General features: G+C 32.9%; 1 protein-coding gene across 1 annotated transcript in view; it reads right to left on the reverse strand.

The window, feature by feature from the left end:
* Positions 1-21,478, reverse strand: part of LOC146999522 (uncharacterized) — a 44,631-nt gene extending 23,153 nt beyond the window's left edge. The window contains exon 1 of the mRNA XM_085810211.1: positions 21,470-21,478. Coding sequence (XP_085666337.1) covers positions 21,470-21,478 — 9 coding nt within the window. The remainder of the gene's footprint in view (positions 1-21,469) is intronic.
* Between the last annotated feature and the right edge of the window lie 511 nt (positions 21,479-21,989).

Below are 21,989 nucleotides of genomic sequence, written 5' to 3' on the forward strand. Positions count from 1 at the left end.
CCGTGATATGGTAAAAGTGAAAGTAATGTTAAAAATTTGTTATTCGTGTGACTGTAAAGACTAAATCATGGCGAATATGTGTTAAAGGTTGAATGATGTAGTTAGGCTCTCTGACGCTACACTTTAGAGTTAGCCACTTTTAGAATAGTACCTCAGGGTTTAGAGTTGAAATTAGGGTGTGTTAAGAGGTCTCGTTATGTTGAATTTTAACACGTTAGTGTTTTGATTGTAGGAGGAAGTGTGGCACACGTAGACAGAAACACATTCGTGTTTGGTGTTCTTTTACAACACATGTCAGAGAGCACGGGGAGAGATAATTAAAATAGTCATGAATGAAATAAGAATGTTAAGAGAAGTATATTCTATATGTTATTTGCAATGTCATTGTGTAACATTTCATTAAACTAGTTTTCCTTCCAGATCTCTGGAAGGAACCAGAATTGAATAAAAGCTCCTGGTTAGATGCAGTACAGATGAAAAAAAGATTGTTGTATATCCTGGGAGCTGCTGTTGTAACAAATTTCTTTCTTTTAAATTTTCTAGTTTCTAACGAAGTTATGTTTGTAAAAGGTTGGCCTCGCGTTAGATTCTAGAGCTAAAAGTTTTCAACAAGGTCGTTTTAGACCTCAGTTTCAAACTAATTAACTCTGGCGGGAAGTATGTAAGGATCTTAAGTTTTACTAACGTTTATTTTATTTTAAATCTTTACTATCACTTCTTATTTTCTACTTCCGCCCAGAATTATAAGCGTGAAGGATTTTATGCAAAGTTTGTCTGGCGAACGCCAAGTACTTAAGTTGTGGCTTTTTGCCAAGCGAAAGAGAGGAAGCAGTGAGTTCGAAGCAGGCCGCTTACCTTAGAAGTTACGCAGTTGCTATTTGCCTTCCAGGCCAGAGGTTTTAATCCTCTTGATAAATTAAACGTATTGTAGTGTTCACAGTCTCTGTGCTACATACGCTTCCTGTTATTATAAGGCCAATCTTCCACGTGTATTATTCTAAAGTTAAATTAGAGTTTAGTTTTATTTTTATACTTTTACGTTAGACCCCGAGTGGCGGGTCATTGTATTCCGAAGTACGGAAGTCATTGTACGAGTACATAGAGAAAAATAAAGGGTTTTGTATACCCTTCGTCTGTATCCTGTCTACTTACTACAATTAGTGAACATAGCTTTAGTAAGCTCTCTGTTCCTAGTCAGGTCCTTGTATGTTCCCGAAGAAGGTTAGAAGGAACATTGAACCTGATAAAGTCTTTGCGAAACAGGGAAAGAAAAACTGATTTAAGGTAACATATAACTTCATGGAATTCTTTTTATTCGGACAGACCTCAGTTCCTTGCCGCATTTAAACAAGCAAATAAATTTGTTTGGAAATTTTATAACAGAAAGCCAATTCCTGGAGAGTCAATCGAAGGTTCTGAAAACTCCGTATAATTGCGTTGCATTATACTGTGGGACAAACAAATATTTCTTTTAATATAAGAGGAGGAGTTTTATATTTTCGTTATTTTTTAATTTTAACAAAAGTTGTAAAGTTATTCCTACAAAATTAAGTAGTGGAATTACTTTTATTTTCATAAATACAGTCAATTTAAATTTTAACTTAAGTAAATAACTGAAATTCAGTTTTAATTGCGCAGTTTCTAAAATGAAAGGCATAAAAGTGTTTTCATATTTCATTTCACACCGTGTTTTCATTTTTTAATATGAAAGAAATGAAATAATCTATTTCTTTTAAGTTAAAAGTAAACTAAGGAAACTGTTTCTTTAATTCCCGTCTAGTAAAAAAAACTATAACATCATTGCTAAATCATGCATTGATGCCTTTTTGACATTTTAACAGTTTGAAATAATTTCTGATTTCAATAAAGAAATCAAATGAAAACTTTAAAGAGAGTACAGTTTAAAGAAAAATGAAGTACTTAAAAGAAAGTAAAGCATCAAGGCCTTATCATCAGATTTTAATATCTGAAACTAATCTCATAACTACTTCTCCTAAACATTTTTATTACGTTCCAAATTCTTATACCTATAGTATATGTGCTCAATTATTTTCAAATGCCTGATTAATCCAAAAAAAGTACGGCTCTGTGTTGTACAGATTCATTTAGATTAAATTAATAACTTTTTGAAAGTATGCATTGTGAAACATATCTTCATATTATTTAAATTAAATAAAAAAACTGAATCATGTTTATATTAAAGGAGAAGGATAGCAAGAATCCCTATATTTCATGTTACCTCATATTTACAACAAAACACATTTTCCGAATCCTCATCTTTGTTCTGAAAAATCGTATTAAAATAATTCCAAATGTTCTGATTTCGTTGTCTGTTTGTAGAAATTTGTGAATAGCAAAAAATCTTTTTCTCACGCTTCTATAAAGTTCATGCATCTCTGGTATTTTTCTCGTCGATAACTCTTCATTCTTAATAATAATTTTAAAATTTATTTTCAATTATCATATATTAATTATTACTGTTATCATTCAAGTCAGTATACAATAAGTGTTTACTCCCCATATGTGTTGATTCAATAAAGGAGCTTGTGTTCTTTAACGCATAAACAGCCGAGTTTCATTCAGTTTACCGTATGAGCTATGAATAGTATTTACTAAACACTGCTGTGAAGGTCATAGTCCCAAGTAGCACACTTCGTTGCAAACTAGTCCGAGAGGTTGCAAAGTGGTCCTGGCAACTTTTGCGACGTCTTTACAACGTTGCGAAGATGAAAAATATTTGCCGTTGCATCTTGGCAATTTGTCGACATCGCTGAAACGTATTGATATGACCGATTTTAGACGTGGTCGTTTTAGCACTTTTTTCATAGTTCATCAGCGTTACTTTTAGAATGAAAAGAGACTAAATCTGCCCTTTCAAGAATCTGAAGTCCGCATAAGATTTATTTTTCAATGTTTCATTACTTTATTTCATCTAAATATATTAATCTAAGGTAGAATCATCTAATGAAATATAAATTTAATATAAATACTTTTGATTTATTAAATTTAGTTAGTACTAAAAATACGTGCTAAATTATTGTTTAAAATTTTGTTAAAATAATTAATACTTAAATTATTTTTTTATAAATATTATAACAAAATATTTAAAAGTGAAACTAATCTATAAAGTAAAAATTAATAAGTTATGTATTCTATATATTTAAAAAATATATATTTCCTAAATCAATGCGAATCACATATTAGCAATTATTTCACTGCTGAAATCTGACTTTATTTATTATTTTCGAACAAAAATACGATATTCATTACCTATAAAAATTCCGATGAACTGTTTGTTATGTTTTTACGTATTCAAAAATGCTTGGTTTAATCCTAGTATACGGTACACTCGGGATTTGGCGACATTGAAATTACAAATGTTTTAGCGAGCCCGATAAATATTTTTTGTAAATATAATCTTGCGAACATTGTTAGTAATTCTATTCAGTTGAAATAATTCCTCTAGGCCATTTAAAAAAGATTCTATTAAATTATCAGAAGAACCGTTGAAAGGTCGACCGATTGACATTCCATGTACTACTAAGAACATATAGTGAATTTGAGTTTCAGAAAGCAGCGTCTCCTTTTAATCTGTATCACGTAAAGAACATCGGTAAAACAAAAAGACTAAAGTAAAAGTACTTTCCATGTATATTATTTACTGGTTGATTATATAAACGAACATCTGAGCTCGAGGCTTGCATGCTTTGGCTAGCTGCTAAATTCGTCAAGTAACTGCGTAATTAGAATAGAAGAGAAACACGCCAATGTGACAATGAAAATCGCAATAACAACCTTGTATTTAGCGTACATATATTAAAACACTCAATCGGTTTCGAGGACAGCTAAAGGTCCCTCCTCACCAACGTCCCTGTTCTTTCTCCTGATGAGGAGAGACCATTAGCTGCCCTCGAACTACGTAATTAATTGAGATTCCAGCAGTTTTTTCAAGTACTTTGGTAAAGATACCAAACTCACTTCATGTTTGAAATTGAATCAATCAATGAGTGATATAAATAATATTGTTTATATTAAAAGTAAATGTAATGCACTATCAATCAAAGAACGCTCTGTGAATCTTATCATTGATCTGCCCCTATCTAGTACTTACTTCAACTTCAAGTGAATTTGCATTGCTGTGAGCTCCTGTTTGGAAGCCTCTGAATTGAGGATAAATCGTCGTAGAAATGCCGAATTTGTGCTTATTTTGTTTCTGAATATCTGCTCTACAAGAAGACACCAATAGTTTAGTGTCTATTATTACCTATTATTCTATTAGTTAGAAAATATCAAAAGCAACGGACTACAATGCTAATCGTGAATAATACAGTGTTCGTGAAATTGTGTTCGTTTTGGTGATTTATGTGTTTCCGTAGTTGGTGTTCTCCAATCTTCATTGTTTCCATCCATGCAATATTTGGATACACGGATTAGTGATTCGGTTATAACGTCCTAAGTGCTATATTGTATACCATTCATATTAAACGATTATTGCGTTGGTGCTCAGAATGAATTCGTGTAAAATCAAAAATAACATACAACGGTAAGGCATTTTCTGGTTTTGCTGAAAATGCGATCAGTGCAGAAGGAACAACAATACAAGCTGTTAATGATATATTCATTAATTTCAAAATACAAAAAATTATTGGACTGGTATCAGTACTTAATATGACTGCTGAAGATGAATTAGATATATGACAAGAACCATTAAAATTAATAATGCACATTCTATAGGATGCAGAAAAGGTTAATGATTTTAAAGTGTACGAAATGTATGATCGCAAAAAATAGTGTTAAGGAAACATTAGCATTTCTATTAAATATTGTAATCTATAATTATGTGATATTTAATTGTGTAATATTAAAAAACACTAAATATTTTTTATTGATTGCAAATTGCACTTTTATTACTTTTCGTTTGGTTCTTCCAAACACTGTGTAATTCGCGTTTTTTTAAATATTGCCGTTATGTATGTTTATTAGATTATCTCTATAAATGAACGTTGGAAATTAAGTTTTATTTTTTTATTAAATTTAACTATATTCCATTTTCTTCGCTTACTTTTTATGTGCTTGTGATAACAAAGAAATTCATAATAAATAGAAATAAAAAGTTTCATCACGTGCTATTTAACCAAGAGCTTACTTTAACGTACTTAGCTTACTATCGTATACTATATTATTTAAATTATTTCTGTACAGTATCATAAAAAGTGCATGAAATAATCATTGTAATCTAGCACTATTCTAAAATGTAGAAACTAAAAAAATAAGTAAATACTTTAACATAATAATCGAAAGAAATGGTGTTAAGGAACTTCAGCATTACTAATAAATGCCAAACCGAACATCCATAATCATTACACTTTTAATTGCTTACTATTTGTCATGTATCTGGCTACGGTGAGCCAATCAACTGCCTGGCAGAGCCCAGCAAGTGAGAGAGACGACAGTTGCATGTTAGCCTCAGAGGAGGCAGGTGCGAGATTAACTATGTTGTAGGAGCTAGGTAGTGCTCCGAGTTTACCATTATTCTTTGAATGTTAATTTTTTTCACCATTATTCTTTGAACGTTAATAATTAATAAATGTTTGTTTCGTTTTCCTTATGGTGCCTTATTCATCCGTGAGGTCATTACAGCACGCTCTCTTTCGAGAACCAGAGCGAACGAAGGTGACTGGATTTTGAGAAAAGGTGAGAAACTTTTGTTGTAATTTTAAGGAAAATTTCTTCTAAATATGTTTAAAGGAATAGTTAAAAGTGATTTGATTTCGATGTTGAAGGAACTCGGTGAAAAATCCGATTCTAGTTTAAAAGTTGTAGAATTAAATGATAAGCTTTTAAGTTCTAAAGAATATTTGAAAGATAAAGATTTTGTTATTGAATTTCTCAATACTACGGTTGAAGAAAGGAAAAAGCCAGAAGAAATTGTGTTTGATGCAAATCGAAAGTTGCTACGAATCTGGTAACAACGTAGAAAATACACTTTCATTAGATAAGCTTTTGAAAGCTGTACAGGCATTATCGATTTCTGTACCTAAAAAGGGTGAAGCATGGAACTTATTTTTTGATTCCATAGAAAGGGCTTTTAAGCATAAGAACGTACCAAATGCGTTTAAGTCTGAAATTTTACTTAAACTTATATGTGATAATTCTTCTAATATTCTAGTATATGTTAAAGATGATGATTTGAAAGATTATGAAAAAATTAAATCTTTAATCTTTAAGGAATATGAACCATCGCCAATTATATGTTTAGAAAGGTTTCGCCAAGCTCAAAGGTTGACGGGAGAAACTCATTTGCAGTTCGCCTCTCGTTTAAGATCATGCTGGATCCATTATTGTAAAAGTAGAAACGTCAATGATTTTGAGTCTTTAATTAATAATTTCTGACAAACGTTTTCAAATATTGGATAGTGATTTAGCGTGCCATGTTGCAGTTCGACAAGGTGAAAGTTGGCTACCTCCAGAAGAACTAGCGAAGGAATGCGACACTTATTTCATCGCAAAAGGTAAATCTTTTGATGACATAAGAGGTGAAAAACGCACTAATTTTCGTGATTCATGCAAGAAAAACTCTAAATATATTCCACCAGCGCTAAGGAAAGATTCATTGGTAAATGAACAGAAACATTCGTAAACCGCGAGAATGTTATGTGTGTAGTAGCAGTTTACATTTGGCTAAGGATTGCCCGAACAGGCGAAATAAATTTGAGAGGTCCAATAAACAGAACGATAATTTTCCGGTGAAACCGAAAGTTAACACTTCAAGTAAACCGAGGGACAGTGCGGTTGTTACAAATGTAAATTCTAAACATTTACAAAAACGCGAGTGTTCCGACGGAAAACTTAATTTTTATTCCTTGGAAAAGATTACTATTTACATTGCAGGGAAGCAAGTAGAAGCTATAAAAGATTCAGGTACGGAAATACCAATTTTTAACACTACATTAATTCCTGATTTAAAAATAGAAAGTAAGGGTAAAATCATTTTAAGTTTTGCATTTGGCGACGTCATAGAGGCAACGTTAGCAACTATTCCCATTTATTACAAAAAAACCAAGCAGTTGTCTATATTCGCGCGTAGAAGCTCTTTTCGCGTTGACAGATAAGCTCAATATTCAATGTTTAATTACACCAGATGTATGGGATCGCATATTTGAAGACGAGAATGAATCAATAGTCTACCCCGAGACGAAACCGGAAACTCAAAAACAAAAACAACATAAGGTTGGCGCCGTTGAACTGTCAAATGTAAATCTTTTTTATAGCTCAGTTGCGAATCAGAATGATGAAAGACTAAACAGTTATTCGGAATCGAATAAATTTAAGGTCGATCAGAGAAACTGCCAAACATTAATAAATTCTTTTAAGGACGCAGAATTAGGGAAGAATAATTTCTTTTTACAGGACGAATTATTATTTCACAAAGAAAAAATTTGTGGGGAAAACCTACAACAGTTAGTTTTGCCCGAGAATTATCGAAATAAAGTCCTTCAATTAGCTCATGATTCCATATTCGGAAATCATTTAGGTATGAAAAAAACTAAAGAAAGAATTAAGCTTTCATTTTATTGGCCGAACATATCCAAAGATGTAGAAAATTATTTCAGAACATGCGAAAGATGTCAATTAAAAAGTCCGGAAAGACAATCAGATAAAATTCCGATTACTCCTACTGTTCGCGCGTCATATCCCTTTCATACAGTAAATATAGATATTATTGGTGAAATTTCACCGCCTTCAGGAAGGAAACATAAATATTGTTTGTGTTTGATAGATAATCATTCAAAATGGCCAGAAGACCTTTAAAACGTCTGTCTGCTAAAGCTACTTGTGAGGCTCTTTTAGATATTTTTATGAGAACCGGTATTCCAGAAATAATTTGTAGTGATCAAGGCGCTAATTTTACCTCACAGTTAACTCAAGAATTCGAAAAAAGGTTAGGAACTCATCCTCGTTTTTCGACGCCTGGTTACCCAGCATCAAACGGCTCAGTGGAAAAATGGAATCGGGTATTTAAACAAATGTTACATCATGTAATTCGCACAGATCCTGTTAATTGGGACAAGCACATACCTTATTTACTTTTTGCGTATTGTGAAGTTCCAAATTGCACTGCAGGTGTATCTCCATTTATGCTTATGTACGGTCGTGAAGCTAGAGGTCCCTTAGCTGTGTTAAAATCATCATGGTCCGGTGAAATACCATTACCTCTTAATCTGAGTAATTCAGCAGTTGATTATCTACAAGAATTAAAGATAAATTTAGAGAAACCATCTGAGCTCGCTTCTTTATCTGCCGCGAAAAAACAAGAAGCTTCTGCATATTATTTTAACCGTCGCAAAAGTTTAAAGAATTTAAAATTGGTGATCTAGTATATTTACTTATACCAGACTCTAGCAACAAGTTATATGCTAGGTGGACAGGTCCAGGTGAAGTTGTTGAAAGAGTAAATCCTCATTCTTATAAAGTTAAATTACTCGATGGGAGTGTGAGGCATGTTCATGTGAACAAAATAAGAAAATTTTATGTTCGAGCACAAACTGTGGGAGTGATGTTTGAAGATGATTCTGAGTTTGGGGAATTCATGCAACTCCAAATAAAGGAGATTGCGCAGCAACCAGAAGAGACATCGAGGTGGATATTAGTCATTTAGAGGGTAGCAAACAAAAGGAATTACACGAGCTCTTACTCAAGCACATCGCGTTATTTTCTGGTGAGATCCAAATAGCCAGCGTTGGTGAACATGGAATTCGGTTGTTACCTGGAGCTGAAAGAAAAATGCCATATATCTATAAGATCCCAGAATCTTTGAAACCTGAAGTAGATAAACAGATCGAGGAATTAGAGAGCTTGGGTCTTATTGAGCCAAGTGAAGCTGAAATAGCATACCCAGTCGTATGTGTTGCCAAGAAAGACGGAATTATGCGTTTATGTATTGATTTCAGGTTGTTGAATCAAGTAACCAAGCCTGTTGATTTTCCAATGGAGAATGTGACTGATCTAATCAATAAAATTGGACACGCGAATGTTACTACCTGTTTAGATGTCTTGAAAGGTTACTGGGAAATATCTTTAGAAGAAGAAAGTCGTGATTTAACATCATTCAAGACACATCGTTCCCAATATCGTTGGAAAGTGATACCTTTCGGATTAAAAAATGCAGCTTCTACTTTTCAGCGGGTGATGAATGATGCCTTAAGAAAACATAGTGGTTTTTGCAAAGCCTATATTGATGATATTGCTATCTTTCACCAGATTGGAATTCGCATCTCAAACATTTAGATGCTGTGCTAACTACATTAAGTGATATCAGATTTACGGTGAACGTTATGAAATGTGTTTTTGCACGTTCAGAGATAAAGTAATTAGGACATATAATAGGAGCTGGAAGACATCAACCTGATCCTGAAAAATTACAAGCCATTGAAATTATAAAAAGTCCTAAAACAAAGGATGCTCTAAAGAGTGCATTAGGCTTATTCAACTATTATCGTGATTACATAAAGAATTATGCAGAAATAGCTCGCCCATTGACGGAGCTTACGAAAAAGAAAATTCGTGAGATAATTCCATGGACTGATATTGAGGAATCAGCATTTCAAGAAATGAAACGTCGACTGTGTGAAGCACCAAAACTGTACACTCCAGAACCAGGAAAACCTTACACCATACAGTGTGGTGTTAGTTCATATGGTGTTGGTGCTTGCTTGTCACAACGAGACAGCAAAGGCAGTTTGCATCCTATCAGCTTTGCCAGTCAAAAACTTTCGAAAACGCAGCAGAACTGGTCAACTATTGAACGCGAGGCTTATGCCGTTGTGTGGTCATTAAAAAAGTTCGAGTATTGGGTGTTTGGATCGAATATCGAGCTGATCACAGACCATAATACATTATTATATTTGCATAAGTCGTCACCGCATTCTGCCAAATTACAGAGGTTGGCAATGGCACTTCAGCGTTATAATATTCATATTTCTCATTGCTCTGGTGCACAATTAAAAAATGCAGATGGTCTTTCAAGACTAGTTAATGAGTCAAATAGGTGTGAACTAAGTATGAACTAATATGTTTTAAAACTTTGCATTAGTTATTTTTCTTTTGTTCCGGAATTGTACGAGAGCTACTTTCCATCTGTTTTGAAAAACAAATTACTGGTTTTCATTGAATGTTGCATTATAATATTGTGTTTTAAAATAGTATTGCATATATGTTTTATTACAGAACTCCGGTATTGTATCAAGTCGTCTGTTCATCTGTTGTGATATGAATGTTTATTGCACTTATTTTATAAAGTATGTTATTCCGTCATGTATACGTGTTCATATATTTTGAATTAATTTGGTATGTGGAGTATACAATTTAAGTTTGTATTTGCTGGTTCAGTTTTCAGATTCTGCTTCGCTTTGGCGTAGCACAATCTTACCGGGGGGTGTCATGTATCTGGCTACGGTGAGCCAATCAACTGCCTGGCAGAGCCCAGCAAGTGAGAGAGACGACAGTTGCATGTGAGCCTCAGAGGAGGCAGGTGGGAGATTAGCTATGTTGTAGGAGCTAGGTAGTGCTCCGAGTTTACCATTATTCTTTGAACGTTAATTCTTTTTACCATTATTCTTTGAACGTTAATAATTAATAAATGTTTGTTTCGTTTTCCTTACGGTGCCTTATTCATCCGTGAGGTCATTACACTATTTAAAAAACAAATAATTTTTTATTAATTGTAAAGTTTAGTTCTGTTACTTATCAGAAATGATAATGCTCTTATCAGAAACGCTCTTGTTTTTACCCACACATATATCTTTACTTTTATTTATGTCTAATTGAGTTTTATTTATTTAAAACCTACTATTAATGTTATATATTTATAATAAACACTTTCATAATTACTCTCACTTAAGAGAAAAAATGTATCTTAAAAAATCGTAACTTCGAATTTAAGCTATTTAAAAAATATAGTTTAAAGTACTGAAAATAATTAAGGCTTTTATTAATTCTGCATATTTAGTCTAAAGAGAAAAAATTGTATTATCTTCTGGTTTTCAGGAAATGATAGAATATTTAAACTAATATAAGATAGTAAAATAAATACAAGGAATACAAAATTTTAAAAAAGAACAAAAGTATATTAATTATTAAACTTATTTTTCTGCATAAATCAATATGTAACGCAAGGACAAAATAACGACATTTTCACAACTGTTGCAAAAAGGTGGAATTTTGCGAACATTTAGACGTCTTTAAGACGTCGTGATATGATGCTTTCACAACCAAAATATTACCTGCGAAAGACGCAATAATGACGTTTACGTGACAAAAACCCTCATTAGCAAAGACGTAATAAAGACGTCTTTGCAACGGTTGCAAAACAGTGGAGTTTCGCGGACATCTGGGCGTCTTAAAGACGACATATTGCAACGTTTTCGCAACGACATCCGCGACGAGCTGTGCTACTTGGGGTATAGTGTATATTCTCAGAAGTGAGTAATACAGAATTTTCGTAAGTCAGCTTTGGTTTAATTGTTTTATGAATTGGAATAATTAACTCATGCAAATTTGTTATGCTTTTGCATAGTACTCTATTTGTTAAGAGAATAGATGAATGCGTTTAGGAATTGCTGAAATATTTAACACAAATGATTCACATTAATCCTCAAATGAAACAAATCATACGATATTTTTACCGTAATACAGTTATTTAAATATATTGAAGCTGTGCAGTGTAAGACAGTTATTTTAAATTTATGGCTTAAAAATATCATAAAATTGTAATTTGTATATGGAGTAATAATGGTGAAAGAGAATGCCCGTTTTGTGTAACTAATATAACTAAGTATAAATATTTATTTCCTGTAATTTAGTTTCCAAAACCGCGTTTCCCAGCTACTGACTTTTGTACCCATAACTATTTGTTCAGTATTATAGATTAAGCAACAAATCGCTAATTTGGAAACGAAGATTGTAGTTAACTAATTTGGTGTGTATGATTGTGCTGATTTATAAGAGCTTTGAATTCAAAACGAAACATTTCGTTAAATAGCAAGATAATAAAATAGGTAAATGTCCTATAAATATAGTACTAAAACAGTTTTTCTTTTAGCCAGTCATCAAAATAATTTAGCTCTTTTTCTGGAAGGAAAGCAATTAAGGAAAAAAGAAATAGAGAACAGAAAACAGTATTAAAAGCTAAACTGTTAAAAAAATATTCCAAGCCAAATAGAATTTTTTTACAGTATTTCTGTTTAGAATGAGGGGAAAAAGGCATTAAAAATATAGTTATTATAAACATTGCAAGCCAAAGAATACTTTTCTGAAATATTTCTATTTTGAAAGAGGGTAGAAGAAGGTGTTAAATTAAGATATAAAATTAAATTTTTAATAAGCTATAATAAGAACTCAAACTTTTAGTACAATTTAGAAATTTTGGAAAAATATGAACTGTCCTTAAATATTAAATTCTGAAGAATGAAAGCAAAATTATGTAGCTTCTGGACAGCTTATGCTCAAAAGTGTTAGCAATTTAATACGGTTAGAAAATGACCATAGATCACTTTTGTATCATATATATTGTAATACGTTTGCATTTTCTGTACACTCTAGTTTACACAGATATGTAATAAACATAAATGGATTACAGTTATATAACCTTAAGAGGGTGAGATACAACCCAGGGATAAATAGAAGGGCTAGGTCATTCCTTTGTTCGACTTCTCGCCGACACGACCTGATGGAGGGGTTAACTGGAAGTAATCTGACGTGTCTGTGTTGCACCTGCTTTGATTTCGCGCGTTTAAAACTGTAGTTTCATTCAGTTGCGAAACGATTTTCTGGAGGTTGCATATCCCAAATTAATTTAAATCATATATTTGTTTTCTAATAATGCAAATATTTAATAATTTGTGTGTATATATATAGTTTTAAGTTCAATGTTCAATTAGCAGCTCAATGTTTGCTCTGTCAGTTTTCCTTTTAAATTCTATATATAAAGTATCCTTTATGTAATATGGCTTCTTGTGCTGTAGCAACGTGCCGTAACACTTATATAGAAATACAAAAGGAAGATATATTGTATTTCATGCTTTCCCAAAGGACAATTTGCTTTTGTCGAAAGAATGGATACATAAATGTCGAAGACAGGATTCTATTAATGTGAAAAACGAAAGAATTTGCCGCGAACATTTTCTGTACAGTGATTATGAAGATGACATGAGAAATCACTTGTTTGGATTGCCGCAAAAGAAACTGTTGAAATGCAATACTGTGCCGAAAGTAAATTTATCCTGTGCAGTAAACGAAATAACATCAAGAAATCGGAGGCATTTGAAAAGAAAACTAATGCAGAGTGCTTTTGAAAGACTACACGAATTAAGCCCAAAGAAAATTTATTTTGAGGCCGAAAACGAAATTAAAGCTGACAATAATAAATCATATGTGAATGATTTTGAAATAAAACTCCCAAGTGGCATTTTCCTAAGTGACAATATCCCTGAATGACCTAAGTGTAAAGATAAACAAGGATGTATTGATAATTTGAAGAACAAAATAATATCCTTAGAAAATTGTAATAAAATATTGAAAAATATAGAAAAGAAAAATTTTAGAATGTTTGCTCAGCGACAAAGAAGGTGGACGACATCTAGAAAGAAATTTGTATCGGAAATTCAGAAATTAAAATCCCAAACAGCGAAATTTAGGGAAAAACAACACAGATCGGAGAATTTGGAAAAACGTATAAAGCATGTTTTTACAAAGACGCAGATTGACGCATTGCTAGAAAAGAAGGAAAAAAATCAGGTGGACTAGTGAAGATATTTCACGTTGCATTGTCATAAGAGCTCTGTAGAATACGTTTCTTAAATAGAAATGCATATGTTTTTTCCCAAAGAAAAGCAACCCAAAAGGCAAAACAGTAAATTGCTTCGAATATGGTAGCCAGTGAATAATTTTTCAACAACTTGCAGTTGCATTGTGACTGTAGAAATAAGCATGTATAATATGTTTTGATTTGAAATATACCTAGAAGACATTTTAGAAGTTAATAGCGTAAAGCATATTTCAAATGAGAACTAATTTTGTTAAGTTATTGTTAAAGTTATTTTTATTGTATCTTGTGTTATTATTGATTCGATTTTGTGCTAGCTTAGCATTCTAGATAAAATATAATAATATAACTTTAAAGTAATTGGCATAAGGTGTGTTGGTGTTGGCAAATTTATTTAATTATGGCAAAGCACACTAGGGCTATCTGCCTAAGGGGAGGGATGCCTTCGTGGAGGACTTTCTAAGGGAAACTGGCTCGTATACACGTTACACATGGGGAAAACCACGAAAACACCCATGCAGCCAGCCCGTTCGCGGGATTCGAACCTCGGACCGAACTACCAGTAATTGGCATAAGAAAACCTGCCTCCTTAACCCCCACTTTTGAAAAATTAAATAAATTTTTTAGGTACTGCGAGTAAAGTTGTTTTGTTTAAATTAAGATAATAAGCTTGCATGCATTTATTTAAATGTAATATTCATGTAAGCCTAAGTTACAAAATTATTAAAAAAATATATATGTTATTATATTGAATCGGGAGAAAAAGATGCCAATGTAAAATTTACAATTAGGCTGAAACTCAAACTTAGATTAGCAAAAATTTTGAAAACTATGCCAATTTAAAGTTGTTTTTTGAATAATTTTAAATAGCTGTTATTATAGTTATCTTAGTTATTACAGTTCTCTTAGTTAACATGCAGATAAAGAAAGGATTAGAAATAAACAGGCACTTAAAAAAAATCCCTGCAAAATAAAAAAAAAAGAAACTTTATGCTAAGAGTAGCGCATTTTATATGTTATTTTAAAATTGAGTAAGTACTATTAAATTTTTTAATGTTCAGTGTAAAATGCATACTGCAGTAACATTGTCTCTGCTAAATTATAGCTATCTTTCACACACAGCTCATTTTAAACGCTGGTTCTTCAGATTTAAAACGCTAATTTCTATGTTGTCAATTGCATCTCCGCGCTCAGTGTCATCATGGCTACGTCATCACTCCCCACTGCCTGTTTCAGGGTGAAAAGCTATATGAGCTAGCCCTTCTCTTTTAAGTCCTCGATACAACCTCAGTAAGATGCAGACAGTGACAACCTCAGTGACATTATATTCATGGCACTTTATTATGCTGCATTCATGTCACTCTATATGGCTTTATTGTTAGCATAAATTTAGGTATTTTGCATAATGAAACTCGAAAGGCATACGAAACGAACGTGCGCCAAGGTATATATTGGCGAGAGAAAGTAAAGCTCGTGTGCAATGTAGTGTATTTGATTTTCACCCTAGCTACTTGTACCTGGCCAAAGGTCTAATCCAGTAGTACTTTCTTCTCTTTCAGGTACGATGGCAAAGTATGTTCCTGTTTATTTTTCTTATTGCCTAATATAGGTAAGCCTGATGATGTTTAGTACTGATGATGATTCTCTGTAAGTTATTCTTTTCAATACTTCAGTGTTTAAATGTCCGTGAACATTATTACTTTTTGTTATGCTTAAGTTAAGCAAAATTATCCTATTTTATTAAATAAAAGATTTCGAAGTTAAAATTTTGACTTATGATTCTTTAATTCTTTGCTTGAGGAAACGTACTCATTACGCCTTCAGTGCTAATGCACAACCAACAAAAGATTATGAGACTGAGAAATTGAAATTTTGTAATGTTGTAAGATTCCACGGGCATAAAGTGTTAAAACTCTTTGTTGAAAAAAAAAAAAAAAAAAAAAAAAAAAAAAACTAGTTACAAAGTTTATAAGAATAATTGTAACAAGTAATAATGTCTATTCTAAAAGAATCAATTTGTATAGAAAAATTAACAGATGAAAATTATTCAGTGTGGAAATTTAAAATAAAACAACTTCTAATAAAAGAAGGTTTAGATGATGTTGTATTCGAAGAAAAACCGGAAACTGATACTGATATTTGGTTAAAGAATGATCGTAAAGCTAAAGCTTTAATATGTCTAAACATTTCGGATTCGCAAATTATCCATGTTTTACATAGTAAATCTGCAAAAGAAGTTTGGCAGAAGTTAAAATTTGTCCATGAACGTGTAAATTTAAAAAATAAGTTATTTCTTCTTAGAAAACAATATTCCATTAGATATAATGAAAGTTCTAAAATGCAGGAACATATCAAAGGAGTACTAGAGTTGGCTGAAAAGCTGCGTAGTATAGGTGAAGAAATTAAAGAAAATAACTTAATAGCCATACTACTATGTTCTTTACCAAATTCATACAACTCCTTAATAACTGCAATAGAAAGTAAATCGGAAGCTGAATTGTCGCTAGAATATGTTAAAAACAAACTAATAGATGAGTATTGTAGACGTATGGAAACTAAGAAAGTTCAAAAGTACGATTCAGTTGCTTTAAAAAGTAAAATTTTGTACTTATTGTAAGAGAAATAACCATACGATAAATGACTGTTTTCATTTAAAACGCAACGCTAGAACTTCCCCGAAAACAGATGTAAATAATAGTAAAGTAAGAAATTATTCTCAAAATTATTAAAGTAATGCATGCCAAATAGCAAATACGCAAAGTATAGAAAACGTAACAAAACTTAAAGAAAATAAGTATCTTAAAAGTATTGAAACTGAAAATTCGCACATTCAGTTTAATCAAGTTCTAAAAGTGGAAAATAAACATGAAAACACGCAAACGCAAGAATGGGTTATCGACTCAGGAGCCTCAACTCATATGACGAGTGATAAAAATTTTTTCTCTCGGTTAAATGACTCTAATAAACAAATAGTAACTGTAGCCAATGGTGCTAAATTAAATTCTTATGGTATTGGTGAAGGCTATTTTAAAGTTCAAAACTTAAAGGGCCAGATTACACAAATGAAATTGGAAAATGTATTGTATGTACCAGGTTTAGATAGTAATTTACTTTCTGTTCAATCTGTTACCAATAAAGGTTGCATTGTTACATTTGATAGTAATAAGTGTTACATAAAGCGTAACAATATACTCGTAGCCGACGGCAACGCTCAGCAAGGTTTATATAAATTGATCGTAAACCCAATTGATGAGAAAGCATACTCAGCTAATAATGTTTCATGTTCAAATACGAACTGTATACTAAAATGGCATCAAAGATTAGGCCACAGAAATATAGATGCCATAAAAACACTTGAGAAAAATGATTTGGCAGACGGCATTAAACTTGGCAAATGCACTCATAGTGTGGAATGTTCTACTTGTGTAAAAGCGAAACTAACTGAAACACCTTATCTCAAAACTAGTTTTAGATCTAAATATCCACTGGATTTAGTGCACACAGATGTGTGTGGGCCAATTGAAGTCAACAGCTTAGGAGGGAAAAGATATTTCGTAACTTTCATTTATGACTATTCGCGTTATACTCAAATTTATTTTATTACTTCAAAAGATGAAGTATTCGACAAACTTAAACAGTATGTTGCATCGACAACAAATAAATTTAGAAAGAAAATAAAGGTTCTCAGATCCGACAACGGTACAGAATACTGTAACGAAAGTACTGAAAATTATTTAAAGAAACTTGGCATTTTTCACCAAACTTCGGTTCCTTATTGTCCGGCACAGAATGGCGTCGCAGAAAGGAAAAATCGCTCTTTAATAGAAATGACAAAAGCTATGCTAATAAACTCTAAATTACCGAAAGGATTCTGGGCTGAAGCAGCAGCTACTGCTGCATATCTTCAAAATAGGTTACGAACTAAAGCCACAGATAGAACACCATATGAATTGTGGAATGGTAGAAAACCAAACTTAAGTCACTTACGACTGTTTGGCTGTACAGCATTTTATTATGTGAACAAACAAAAACGGCGTAAATTCGACAACAGAGCCGAAGAAGGTGTGGTCATAGGATACGATTTACGAAGTAAGGGATACAGGATTTATGTAGGTGGAAGAAAAATAAGGTAAGTAGAACTGTTAAATTTTCAGAAAACGCGTCTTTACCTGACAAACTTGCAGAAAATAATGCTGGAGATTAAGAATTAATTCACTTCAATAACTCGCAAGAAGATGAAGAAAATAATGAAGAAACATCTCTTGGCGATGATTTTACAGAAGATTCAAAAAGTTCCGAAGAGTTAATTAAATGTGAAGAAAATGTAGAAAGAAGGGTTTCTAGCAGATCAACCAAAGGGGTCCCACCGGAAAGATTCTCTCATAAAGCAGAAGACGAAGAATCAATCTTACTTAAAATTAAAGATCCAGAAAGCTTTGAAGAAATTCTAAACTTACCAAAACGTGAACAAGAAGCTTGGATCAAGGCTATGCAAGAAGAAATACATTCTCTAAAAGAAAATGAAACCTATAAACTTACAGAATTACCACCAGGAAAACATGCAGTAGGCAGCAAATGGGTGTTTAAGACAAAATATGATGAAACTGGTAAAAATATAAAATACAAAGCACGCTTAGTAGCCAAAGGATTTACTCAAAAATACGGCAGTGATTATGATGAAACTTTTTCACCAGTAGTGAAACACACTACGATAAGAGTTTTCTTAGCATGGGCAACGTATAATGATGCCAAGGTACATCAACTAGATGTTCAAACAGCTTTTTTGTACGGCAACTTAAATGAAGAAATATATATGGAACAACCAGAAGGATTCGTGGTTCCGGAAGAAAGACAAAGTTTGTAAATTACAGAAGTCGATTTATGGTCTCAAACAAGCAGCTAGGTGCTGGAATGCAGAAATTGAAAATACACTGAAGAATCTGGGGTTCAGTCAAAGCAAAGCAGATCCGTGTCTTTTCACAAAAGTGGTTCGTGATAAAAGAATTAATTTAATAGTGTATGTTGATGACATCCTAATAAGTTCTACAGAAGAAGGACTAATTCTTCAAACAATTAATGATTTAAAGAAACGTTACCAAATAACGCATCTTGGTGAAGCTAAATATTTCTTAGGCATGGAAATAAATCGCAAGAAAGATGGAAGTTATCTCTTATCACAGAAAAATAAAATAAATCAACTTGTCAAGCAATTTCAACTTGAAGAAGCGAAACACGCTAGCACACCAATAGAAACGAACTATTATAACCTAAACAAGGAAGAAAATTTCCTAACTTCAAATGATAAATTTCGCCAAGCTATTGGAAGTCTTTTGTATATATCGTCTATCACAAGACCAGATATCACAGCTTCAACTCACATACTCAGCAGAAGGTGTAATAATCCACGTCAAAAGGACTGGAATGCTGTTAAAAGAATCATTAGATACTTAAACACGACAAAGAACCTATCCTTACAAATTTCGTCGAGTGAAGAACCTAATATTACAGTTTATTCAGATGCTGATTGGGGACAAGATATTGAAGATAGAAAATCTACATCAGGAAGTGTTATTTTATTAGGAAGAAACTGTATTTCATGGTTTTCAAGAAAACAAACTTGTGTTTCTTTATCCTCAGCAGAAGCTGAATATGTTGCACTATCGCAAGCTACGCAAGAACTACGAGTACGCAAGAACTATTATGGCTATTAAAATTAACAGAAGATTTCAATCTACCCCAAACTCTACCGATAAAGGTATTTGAAGATAATCAGTCTACTATAAGACTTGTAGAATCTGAAAAATTCAGTTCACGCACAAAACATATTGATACAAAAGTTCATCATATACGCGAATTGAATAACAAAGGAATAGTAAAACTTGCTTATCTTTCAACAGAGGAAATGGTTGCTGATATTATGACTAAACCAATTCCTAAAGCTAAATTTCAGTTTTGCAGGAATGAATTACAATTGGTATGAGTTTCATTAGCAAAACAGGGGCAATGTTAGCATAAATTTAGGTATTTTGCATAATGAAACTCGAAAGGCATACGAAACGAACGTGCGCCAAGGTATATATTGGCGAGAGAAAGTAAAGCTCGTGTGCAATGCAGTATATTTGATTTTCACCCTAGCTACTTGTACCTGGCCAAAGGTCTAATCCAGTAGTACTTTCTTCTCTTTCAGGTACGATGGCAAAGTATATTCCTGTTTATTTTACTTATTGCCTAATATAGGTAAGCCTGATGATATTTAGTACTGATGATGATTCTCTGTAAGTTATTCTTTTCAATACTTCAGTGTTTAAATGTCCGTGAACATTATTAGTTTTTGTTATGCTTAAGTTAAGCAAAATTATCCTATTTTATTAAATAAAAGATTTCGAAGTTAAAATTTTGACTTATGATTCTTTAATTCTGTGCTTGAGGAAACGTACTCATTACGCCTTCAGTGCTAATGCACAACCAACATTTATATTAAGTCGAAGTTAATTGTTACATGAATATTGCAGTGTGACTTCACAACAATATTACTGTGTAACTTGACAACAAAGTCGCAGCGTGACTTCACAGTAATGTCACAATGTGACTTCACAGCAAAGTCCCAATCTGACTTCACATCACCCTCGCAATGTGACGTTGCAAAAAGTGGACATTAAGCCATTCCTACAACGTTACTGCGACATTGAGGTCGTCACAATGCGACAAGTTTGCAATGTTTTAGCGACGTGCCGTGCTATTGGGGTAATGTGGTGCATTCATGTTACATATGTTTGGAAATGTATTGTATTTACTGCCATTGGATATCTTTATATTGATGGAATACTTATATCTCAATTCGATTTTAATCTGGTTGTAAAGTATAGCATTGTTCATATACATTCAACCAGTGTAATATTATTTTCCCTTTAGCTTTACTTTGAGTGGCAACAGTTGTAAAACGTTATTAATTTGGTAGAATAAACTTTCAGAAACATCTCGGTGAAACTGTGAAAAAAATTAATATCACACTTGCAACTATGCGCCCACTTCTTGGCAGAGTAAGTCATATGCCCGCTACTAATAAACTCCTCTTATATAAATCTATACTTCGAAGAGTGCTATGCTAGTCCTGTCTCGGGCCACGCTGCCAAAACTCACCTTCATCACATCCAAGTTCTTCAAAACAAAGCACTCAGAGAGATTATAAACGCGCCATGGTTCATTCCAAATTCGTATATCCACCGTAATCTCAAAGTAGAAACCATTCAAGATTATATTAAAAAATTTGCCAGAAATTTCTTCTATTCAATTCTCACTCATCCTAGCAACTGCATCAACTCTCTTAGATCTTTTCCCAGAGACTGGTAGTTCGGTCCGAGGTTCGAATCCCGCGAACGGGCTGGCTGCATGGGCGTTTTCGTGGTTTTCCCCATGTGTAACGTGTATACCCCATGCCAATTTCCCTTAGAAAGTCCTCCACGAAGGCATCCCTCCCTTTAGGCAGATAGCCCTCGTTAGGGCCATAAAATTTTGCCATAATTAAATACACCAACACCAACACCTTTTCCCAGAGAAAAGCACAAATATCCATCTGACATTCTCCATCCTTAACATTTTTTACTCATACTAGATTTCTCAGTTCACTGATTTGGACCAGACACTCACCTTATTCATCGACTGATGGAGGCCACTTGACTTTTACTTTCGCCTTTTTGTTTTACCGATGTTTTTCACCTAATACAGAGTAAAAGGAGGCGCTGCTTTCTGAAACTCAAATTCACTATATGTTCTTAGTTAGTAGTAGTAGAATAAACTTGTTTGGTTGTGTTTAAATCCTTAGAGAAATTATTTAGGTAGAAATGAGTTGATGAATGGACAAAATGGTGTACATTTACTGTCGTAACTAACATTTGGTGACCCTCAGTGCCTGATTAAAATATAAGAGGTGAGTACTTTATCTAAGAAATACTTAATTGAGTTTTCGGTTGTGGTTTGCAATGGAGCATCTTGTTAAGAACCGATCTCCGTTACGAACATCATTTACTAAGACATGTAAAAGTTTAATGTCTGTGTTTGATGATAAAAATATAGAAATAAGTGATGTTAAGATTAAATTAGCTACTTTAGAACGCATTAATGCTGGTTTAATGACTCTTGATAACGAAATTTTAGAACTTGCCTTGAG

This window comes from Stegodyphus dumicola, chromosome 1 (assembly GCF_044657685.1).
Source record: "Stegodyphus dumicola isolate Sdum_Otavi_A_Nest chromosome 1, ASM4465768v1".
NCBI lineage: Eukaryota > Metazoa > Arthropoda > Arachnida > Araneae > Eresidae > Stegodyphus > Stegodyphus dumicola.